We start from the raw sequence: 10920 nt of genomic DNA on the forward strand, positions 1-10920 counted from the left end.
AGTTTACAACTGATTCCCTTATATGGTTGTTTTCGACAACTTGAAAAGCAGTTACATCAACTCAATTCTCTCTTCTAAGAAAAAGAAGAACATGTCAGATGAGAGATCTAAATAATAATTCTAAAATTCTAGTCTTTGGATGAGATGAGATGAGATCTAAAGGTTAATCATCGAAACACTTACCTGTTACTGTTAGTGAAAGCTCCTCCTCACCTCAACGACACAAACGGCAGGAGACGCAAAGATTTAAAGAAAATTCAATCCAGTATAAGTTGAAGCAGCACAGCAGCGAACTATGTCATATTTTTGGCCCGCTGATCACATTTATGAGTGATACATTATTTAATTTTTAAATTTGATTTAAAAATTTAATCTCCGTAGCATATATACATAAATTAATATTCCGTATGATTTATGAGGAAGCTGAGCGACTTGTACAAGTAGAAGCAGCACAGCAGTGGACTATCTCACACCTAATCTCTGCTTGTAAAATCTTTTTCCTTTACTCTGTTTGGTAATTAATTTGGCCAAAAAAGGTACGTAAATAAACTGAGAGGGGGTAGCTTCCCCACTGATTCTATATACAACTTCAAGCGAGTGCAAAACAGCACTTTTATCTCGCCAACCAAGAACACGTTTGAACGAAAAATAAGTAAATCGCCAGGGCCCAGGCCATCCTCGACAACGCAAGGAAAGAATGAGAATATCCATCCGAATTATAATCTTATATATATAGTTTATGTACAATTTGCATCACACTAAGGCCATCTTCAACCGATGGTTGGCCAAATGGCTCGTTTTAGCCCTCTGGCCCTCCAAGATTCTCCAAGATATTAATATTTTAATGAACAGTACAGGGCCATATTTGCCTCCGTCTCCAACCGAGGGCCAGAGGGCCAGAGGGCTCGTTTTAGCCCTGTCACAAAAAACCGTCTCCAACCGAGGGCCAAAGGGCCATAGGGCCAAACATAATTTATTATTTAAAAACTACAACTTAATTTTATTTAAAAATCATGTTGGTTAGTGTTGTATAATTTTTATGTTGGTTAATGTTATTTAATGTTGTTTCATATTGTTTAATGTTGTTTCATGTTACTTAATTTAATTTAATGTTGTATAATGGTTTAGGAAGTTATAGGAAAAAAATAGAATTTAAAAAAAATATGAAACAAATTTTGTGAAATAGAAGTTATAGGAAAAAAATGGAATTTAAAAAAAAATATGAAACAAATTTTGTAAAATAGAAGTTATATGAAAAAAATATGAACCAAATTTTGTAAAATATAAGTTATAGGAAAAAAATAGTATTAAAAAAATTGAAACAAATTTTGTAAAATAGAAGTTATAGGAAGTTATAGAAAAAAAAAAGAAAAAAAAAGGTTTAAATTCATAAAAAAAAAAAAAAGGTTTACAACGGCTAGTGGCGCTAGCCGTTGGAAGTTTAAATTCAAATTGTTATTTCTGTCGGTTATAACCGATAGAAATGAGAAACATTAAAAAAAAAAATAGCCAGCCCGGGGCTGGCTGGCTGGCCGAAAGCAGCCAGCCCTCCAGCCCTCTCCGATCCCGTGGGGCCCTCCCAGATTCCCGAGCCCTCTGGCCTAACCTTCGGTTGGAGACGGTTTTAGGGCTATTTTCGGTCCTCTGGTCCTCTGGACCCTTCGGTTGGAGATGGCCTAATAAAGAAGTGGAGTGAAGGAAGGGAAGGCTAAGCAAATATATTCCAACTTCCTTTATTTATTTATATATCTTTTATTTCATCTGACTAGCTATCTCTCTGTCACTACTGGAGACTGACTGGTGTTGTAACACTAGACAATCAAATGAAATGAAATGAATGAATGAATGATCAGATCAGAGAATGGTGCCATCTGGAATCACTGCACTCGGAAGAAGGACTAGTATTCCGTCACGGATGACATATCCATCACCTTCTCTGTCCGCTTCTTTCGCATTATCTTTATTAATGATCTGCATCAAACACACACCAGTCCAGTGAGTCCACAATAATATCATCAAAGCCCTGACTCACCAATAGAAACTCATGCTGTAATCAAAATTTGAAGATAATGGAAAATACTAGTATACATTCATACATACCATAACATTGTTGCCAATTCTTGCATTCTTGTCTATAATAGCCTTCCTTACTTGAGTATCTTCGCCAATTCCCATCCCAGGGATCGCACCCGCCATGCCTTTCCTCTTCCCTTCTGTCTGCGACTCTCACTCTCTCCGTCAATATATAATAACATACAGAGAAAAAAGAAAGACAACGACAAAGGTCAAAGAGATGGATCCTTCCTTAGCCCTTACTTGGTACATAGTTGAACCCATGATAATTGAATCCTCGACTATAGCCCCATTTCCGATTCTCGTCCTCATACCAAGTACTGTGCCTTTGATCCTGCATCCCTACTCTTGTACAAGTCCAAAACGCCCATGCATTCAGTTTTACATCAGTAGAGTATGTACTACTTCTTTGGAGACATCCAATCGACAAAACTGGAAGAAACAATTCAAAATCCTACACGAACAATGCTCTGCTTACATTGAGGATGCAACCATCTCCAATTACACTGTTTGTAATTTCAGAGTCTGTTATTTGAGTTGGAGGCAGATACCGAGGCAATGTGTAGACTGGGCTCTCTCTGTCGTAGAAGCTGCGCTATATATATATGCAACCACCGAGTTTGTGTGTTAGCCAATGACATTGAGGACTGGGGGCTCCAAAATAGTAATAGGGCACCTTTCAGCCTTTCCTGCACATTACTGTGTGTGTGTGTGTTATATTTTATACGTATGAGCTCGAGTTACTGACTTGTATCCCACATCTGCATCCTTTGTGCTTTGCATATTTGCTTCGTAGAAAGCTTTAATATTCCTCAGGTCCTCCCAATATCCATCAAATGCATAAGCTTGAACCTGAACTCTCACACAAAAAGCACAGGTCTGAAAGTAAAATATCACAAGAGAAGAGTAAATACATATTACACTACGCATGTAGGTATGACCTTCATTCCAATAGATATGGCACCCGGAATTACTTCACTTGTGAAGTCATTTGCCTTGGGAAAATGTTCTTCCAGTAGCCTTTTCATTGCACCTCTGTTGATGAGAAAGATTCCCATACTTGCCATGCTACTTAGAGCAGTATCGTTGGAGTTACTTGAGCTTTTGGCCTGAAATTTCAGATTCATTCTGACTCAGAAAACACCGGAAATCATACCATATGAAGAGACATTTCTGGAAGACAATAGGCTTAAAAAGAATCTGTTGAATAGTACTTACTGAAGCAACATTAAATGGCTTTCCCTCCAACTTCAATCTGAAATCTACAACTTGATTTTGAGAATTCACATTTAGAAAGCCAAATCCCGGATCATGAAGTCTCCTGGCAACAGATACAGCAATTGTAATGTCAGCGTCGTTGTCTCGGTGGGCCTTGATGAGTTTCTGGTAGTCCATTCTGTAGAGATGGTGACCAGGAAGGACCAAAAACTCAGTCATTGGATACTCTTCCAGCATCCACAGACATCTTCTCACAGCATCAGCAGTTCCCTAATATCAAGTTATTAGAATTTCAAGACTCTGAAGTGTAACTACTGAAGTAAAAAAAGTCAGGGATAGAATCAAAACATGAGAGATTTCAGACCTGAAACCATCCGTTATTGCCAGGGCTCTGATACGCGGCAATGACTTGAACAAAGCCGTCATTCCCAAGACAAACTCCAGAGTAAGCTCTGGAAAGGTGGGAATTGAGAGAAGTAGAGTTAAATTGTGTTAGAGCGTATATATGGCTTATGTTGCTGCTAATGCAGTTGCTCACAACTGAATCAATGAGCCTGTAATTTGCTGCAATAGGTATCGCCCCTTCTGATCTTCTCTTTGTCAGCGGGTAAAGTTGTGACTCGTGTCCATCCCCGAACACAACAGCTGCCACACTCTGACATGAATAAATGTAGATATATGTAATCTAACTGATGCTCATGAACCATCTAACCATATTGTCAAACAAGAATTGATTAAAGATTTTATCCTATACGCAAACTAGCATTTCCTTTAGAGGTAATTAAATCGACTCAGAGTTTATGCTTGATTGGCATGATTTAAGTAGGAATTTAATTAAACCTGATTGGCTGGAGGAAACAACAAAGTTGGAGTCTGAGACTGGTGTGAATTGGATATCAAGAAGCTCGGAGGAAGAGTAGTAGAAGGAAGCTTGAGGGAACGGTTTTCGTGAATACTACCATCTGATGCAGTAACGGGGAACTTTGCTCGGATGCTAACAACGGAGGGAAAACAACGCTGCAAGATAACCATCACGATATACAGATGCAGCAAGACAAGAGTAATGAATGTATGTACAATTGCAAATCTATATTGAAGGAATATTTTGCTTGTCTCCGTCTCCCAAATCCAACTGGTTTAAGACTAAATAGAAAGAATAAGAAGGGGAATATTTGGCTTTCTTCCGTCTCATGGCTATTGAGCAAATCTTGCTTGCATGGCTAGAGCAGGGTTAGAGGCAAGGATTTGGTTTCTGAGCAGCATTGCATAAACGTGATCAGAGTCCTGATTTGAATCAATCATTTTTAATTCTAATGAACAATTTATATATATATATATATATATATATATATGTGTGTGTTTGCGTGTATCACATGAAGGACGTGTATTGTCCATCGTGTTGTGGTGTGTTGTTGTTATGTTTATATACATAACTTTGATTCTAAGCTTCTTCCTTTTCTCTTTAATCTTTTGAATTGTTGTTCTCGTTCTTTCCGACTTCAAAGTTATTCATTTCCTACTTAAACAGCTGCACAAACAAAACCTCTGCTATTTAACAACAGCAGCTTGTCCAATTCTAAGACAAGACGCTACTGCAAATGACGTTCTTACCCTAACTAGTAACGCCCTTTTCAATTACATGGTCCTGGCCAAAAACATATATCTTTTAATAAGGGTAGTTTCGTCACTTTACTGTTGGGCATTTTGGAATGGAGTGGCATCCAAGGCAGGCATTGTTGGCTCTTTCAAATTATGCGTCTTCCCCTTCCCGTCATCTCTCTTAAATTATATGAATTGAAAATGCAAATGCCATATATTTATTATGCGTTTTACAAGTATTTTATAACGTCTTTATGTTAATATTTTTTTGTGCAATCTTTTCTCTGACTCTATCTTTTTTTAGGATTAAGATTTTCTTCCTTCTTTTTTCATTATCTTTTCTTATATTTTTTATTTTATCTTTACATATTTTTTACAAAATTAATATAAAATATTGACAAAACTTAACTGTGATCATTTAAATAAGAAATGGGGGGAAGGCAGAAAAAAAAGAAGGAATCTACTCTATAAATAGAACCAAATCCCCTAACGAGTGACGACGACGTCCTCTGTAGTCTGTCCTAAAACCCTAACTCCCAAAGAACCCTCCGCTACAATGGCAACCATACTCAAACTTCCAGCCGCCAATTGTACGATTCTTCCTTCTCAGCGACAGAAGCGGGCATTATTTGTTGAATTATAAGTCTCTAGCTGATTGAGTATTAGAAATAAGTTGAGTTTAATGTGTGTATTCACTTGAGCATATCTGTCAAGTGTAAAGTTACAAGTTGTAAGGCCATGAGAGCCATGTGGTGTGTGATCCATGTAATTAGATAGATGAGTGACTAAGATTAAAAGTTGAGTCTTGTGTGGTCCTAAAGCTAAGGCCACCAATTAATGTAAAGGAGAGTTAGTGCTCTTTGTTTTTGTTAGAGCATTGAAAATATTCCTCTGCATCATTTTGCAAGAGAAAACAAGAAAGAAAAACGTTCGTTTCAGCTTCTTCCATCTCTGTTTTCATTTTTTTTGTTCAGCTCTTCCTCCTCGGATAAAATCTATCAAATTCAAGTTACACTAACATGGCCTCAGAGCCAGGTTTGATCATTTGAGATCTGGGCGTAAACTGTGAAGAATTTGAACTACACTTAAGCTCGTTCCGGCTCAAGCGAAGTTGCCGAAACTCCATAGATTCCGATTTCGATTTGTGTTCGTCTTGTCTAAGCTAAGAGATGGCTGGGTCTGGAAGTTCTGAGGTGAGAACTCCGATCTTCTCCGGTGAGAACTACTAGTTCTGGAGGATTAAGATGATGACGATTTTCAAATCTCATGGGTTATGGAGATTGGTTGAAAAAGGGGTTACGATCTCAGAGTCAAAGAAGAAGAAGGCTGAAGGAAGCTCAAAAGAAGAAGACGATGAGAAAATGGTCGCAGCATATATGCAAGATGCAAAGGCTCTAGGTATTATACAAAATGCGGTTTCTGATCAAATTTTTCCTAGGATCGCCAACGCCGACTCAGCTAAGGTGGCATGGGATCTACTGTATGGAGAATATCATGGTGGTGATCAGGTTAGATCCGTAAAACTTCAGAATCTTAGAAGAGAATTTGAGTATGCTAGAATGCGAGATGATGAATCTCTGTCTAGTTATCTTACAAGATTGAATGAGTTAATTAATCAGATGAGAACATTTGGTGAATCCCTTTCTAATGAGAGACTTGTGCAGAAGGTTCTGATTAGTCTAAGTAAGCCTTATGATTCCATCTGTTTAGTTATAGAAAACACAAAGTGTCTAGAGTCTGTTGAGCTGCAAGAAGTTGTTGCGATTTTGAAGGGTCAGGAACAACGATTTGACTTGCATAATGTTGATACCACTGAGAAAGCTTTTGCATCATTCTCAGTAAGTCCAAAGGGGCAAAATAGAAGTGGAGTTCAATCTGGCTCATCAAAATTCCAGAAGAATTGGAATGCTAAGGGAAAGAAATGGGATTCGAAACCTCGATTCCAACAGAAACCTTTCACTAGTCCTGCACCAAATCCATATCAGTCACAGTCAATGAGTCAAGAGACTGTCAAACCACAGTGTAGAGTGTGTTCTAAGTATCATTTTGGTGAATGTCGATATAAGGGGAAGCCTAAGTGTTATAATTGTGATAAGTTTGGTCATTGGGCTAGAGAATGCACTGTAGGGAAGATTGTGCAAAAGGCAAACTCTGCAAATCAGGTGGAAGTGTCAGGAAATCTGTTCTATGCTAATAGTGCAATCTCAGAAACAAATATCAATGGAAATTGGTATGTTGACAGTGGTTGTAGTAATCACATGACAGGGAATGCTGATCTCCTTGTTGACATAAATACAAATGTTGCTGGAAAGGTGCAAATGCCTACTGGTGTGTTAGTGAATGTGGCTGGAATGGGTTCATTGCAGATTGACACTAACAGAGGTAAAAGGTATATCAGGGAAGTCATGCATCTGCCAGGTTTAAAAGAAAACTTATTGAGTGTTGGACAAATGGATGAGCATGGATATTATCTAGTGTTTGGAGGAGGTTTGTGCAGCATATATGATGGACCTTCACTTGAAAACCTTATCATCAAGGTTAAGAAGAAGGAAAATCGATGTTATCCTCTTTCTCTGGTAAAAAATAATCAGTTAGTTTTGAAGGCTAGTTTGGAGCATTCTACTCAGTTTTGGCACAGAAGACTAGGCCACTTGAATCTCAAAGGGCTTCAGCAACTCAGTGAGAAGAATATGGTGCATGGTCTTCCATACCTAGAAGCAACCAAGGATGTATGTCAAGGATGTCAATTTGGAAAACAGCACAGAGAATGGTTTCCAAAAGATCAAGCCTGGAGAGCAAGCTGTCCTCTGGAACTTATACATGTTGATCTCTGTGGTCCTATGCAGAATGCATCATTGGCTGGAAACAAATTTTTCATGCTATTCATTGATGACTGTACAAGGATGATCTGGGTGTATTTTCTCAGATACAAATCTGATGCATTCAATTACTTCAAAAAATTCAAGTCAATGGTGGAGCTGCAGAGTGGTTTCAAAATTAAAAGTCTAAGGAGTGACAGGGGTGGAGAATTTTTATCTTCTGAGTTCACTAAATTCTGTGAAACTGAGGGCATTCAGAGGCAACTCACCATGGCTTATACTCCTCAACAGAATGGAGTAGTGGAGAGGAAAAATCGAACTGTGGTTGAAATGGCAAAGACTATGCTTCATGATAGAGGTATGCCATATGTTCTTTGGGCTGAAGCTGTACACACAGCTGTATATATTCTAAATAGGTGTCCTACAAAAGCACTAGAAAATACAACCCCTTTTGAAGCCTATAGTGGCAGAAAACCAGGTCTTGCACATCTCAAGATTTTTGGTTCCCTGTGCTATGTCCATATACCTACTGAGACAAGACAGAAGCTAGATGCTAAGAGTGTTAAAGGTGTATTTGTGGGTTATGCTACATGTGAAAAGGGATACAGAATATTTGATCCATGTACCAACAAGTTAATCTTGTCAAGAGATGTGGTTTTTGATGAATCTATGACCTGGAATTGGAAAGAAAGTTCACAAAGTTCAGCTGCTGCAACTTACATTCAGGATCAACCTGAGAATGTAGTTTGTGAGAATCCATATGAGATGAGTGTGATTGAAGGAAGTTCTCTCAGTCCTAGTTCTTCTTTTCATACACAAGAACAAGAAAGTGGCACTCCTAAGTCTGCACAAATTTCAGAGGCTTATGATCACTCACCTCTAAAATGGAGAAATTTGAATGATGTTCTTGCTCAATGCAACTCATGCATTCTGGAACCAGAAAGATATGCAGATGCAGCTCAGGATGAATCATGGTTAAAGGCAATGGAAGATGAATTAGCCATGATTGAGAAGAATGGTACCTGGAAGCTTGTGGATAGACCAACTGAACAGCCTGTTATTGGAGTTAAATGGGTCTATAAGACCAAGTTGAATCTTGATGGATCAGTTTTAAAAAACAAAGCTAGATTAGTGGCAAAGGGTTATGCTCAAAAGCCAGGTCTAGACTACAATGAAACGTATGCTCCAGTGGCAAGATTGGATACTATCAGGACCCTTGTAGCCTTGGCAGCACATAAGAACTGGAAATTATATCAACTTGATGTAAAATCAGCTTTTCTGAATGGTGTATTGGAAGAAGAGGTTTATGTGGATCAGCCTGAAGGATATGTAGTCAAGGGAAAGGAAGATAAAGTCTATCGATTGCATAAAGCCTTGTACGGATTAAAGCAGGCTCCAAGGGCTTGGTATGGAGAAATCGATACATACTTCTCACAGTGTGGTTTTGAGAAAAGTTTGAGTGAACCAACACTGTACATCAAAGCAAGGGGACAAGACATTCTGATTGTCTCTATTTACGTGGATGACATAGTTTATACTGGAAGTGATAGACTGATGCTTGATGAATTCAAAGAAGACATGAAGAGAAAATATGAAATGACAGACTTGGGTCTTCTCCATCATTTTCTTGGAATGGGAGTAATTCAGACCAATTCTAGCATTTTCATTCATCAGAAAAATTATGCAAGTTCTTTACTAAGCAAGTTTGGTCTGAATGAGTGCAAATCTGTGATCACACCACTTGTGGCAACTGAGAAATTAACTAAAGATGATGGAAGTGGAGCAGTAAGTGAAGAGCTATACAGAAGCATTGTGGGGAGTCTTCTATATCTCACAGCTACTAGGCCTGACATAATGTATGCATCCAGTTTGCTTGCCAGATTTATGCACTGTCCCACTAGCAAGCATCTTGGAACTGCCAAACGTGTGCTCAGATACATCAAAGGAACTCTAGATTATGGTTTAGAGTATACAAAAGGCAAGGAGGCAATGTTGATTGGCTATTGCGACAGTGACTGGAGTGGATCACCAGATGATAGCAGAAGTACATCTGGATATGCTTTTTCGTTTGGAAGTGGAGTTTTTTCTTGGGCTTCAGTTAAGCAGAGTTGCGTGGCATTATCCACTGCAGAAGCATAGTACATAAGTGCATCAAATGCCACTGCACAAGCAATCTGGCTTAGATTTGTCTTAGAAGATTTTGGGGAACTTCAAACTGAAGCAACTCCATTACATTGTGACAACACCTCAGCAATTGCAATCACCAAGAATTCTGTCTTTCATCAGAAGACCAAACATATAGACAGAAGATATCACTTCATTAAAGATGCACTGCAAGAAGGAATCATTGATTTGATTTATTGTCCCACAGAAGAACAGATGGCAGATATTTTCACAAAACCTTTGGCTAAAGATCGGTTTAATTATCTCAGGAGCATGCTTGGAGTGAAATCAGCTCAAGACTTAAAGGGGAGTGTTGAATTATAAGTCTCTAGCTGATTGAGTATTAGAAATAAGTTGAGTTTAATGTGTGTATTCACTTGAGCATATCTGTCAAGTGTAAAGTTACAAGTTGTAAGGCCATGAGAGCCATGTGGTGTGTGATCCATGTAATTAGATAGATGAGTGACTAAGATTAAAAGTTGAGTCTTGTGTGGTCCTAAAGCTAAGGCCACCAATTAATGTAAAGGAGAGTTAGTGCTCTTTGTTTTTGTTAGAGCATTGAAAATATTCCTCTGCAGCATTTTGCAAGAGAAAACAAGAAAGAAAAACGTTCGTTTCAGCTTCTTCCATCTCTGTTTTCATTTTTTCTGTTCAGCTCTTCCTCCTCGGATAAAATCTATCAAATTCAAGTTACACTAACATTATTGGCTGGAGCTGCAACCACCAGATTGGATGCTGCTACCATCATCACTGCTCGGAGGCAAACACTTTCATTATCATCGTCGTTAGCAGCAGCAGCAGCAGCATAGGTGATGTCAGTTTCAGCCATACCCGATCAAAGCGTTGAGCTTGAGTAGTAGTCGCTCTCCAAGAACAAGATTGACATTCCTGTTAATGCTTTCTAGCACTACCCTTTTCTCAATACCACAACTCTTCTACTCTAAATCAATAGTCTTTCGAGAAATTTCAATCAAATGCCGTCGAACTCCCAGCAGCTGTGATAATTTGTCTTCTTTTTGTCCAAAAGGTAAATGGATGTAGTGGCAAG

General features: G+C 38.5%; 1 protein-coding gene across 1 annotated transcript; it reads right to left on the reverse strand.

The window, feature by feature from the left end:
• Positions 1–1709: 1709 nt before the first annotated feature.
• Positions 1710–4783, reverse strand: LOC126600400 (inactive glucose-1-phosphate adenylyltransferase small subunit 2, chloroplastic-like). The gene is made up of 9 exons (XM_050266983.1): positions 4132–4783; positions 3656–3946; positions 3292–3561; positions 3015–3182; positions 2822–2925; positions 2552–2663; positions 2317–2415; positions 2101–2217; positions 1710–1971 (listed from the first exon to the last, which is right to left on the reverse strand). Exons 1-9 carry the CDS (start codon positions 4321–4323, stop codon positions 1855–1857), a joined length of 1470 nt encoding a protein of 489 aa, XP_050122940.1. The 5' UTR covers positions 4324–4783; the 3' UTR covers positions 1710–1854.
• Positions 4784–10920: the final 6137 nt, after the last annotated feature.

This window comes from Malus sylvestris, chromosome 2 (genome assembly GCF_916048215.2).
Source record: "Malus sylvestris chromosome 2, drMalSylv7.2, whole genome shotgun sequence".
Classification (NCBI taxonomy): domain Eukaryota; kingdom Viridiplantae; phylum Streptophyta; class Magnoliopsida; order Rosales; family Rosaceae; genus Malus; species Malus sylvestris.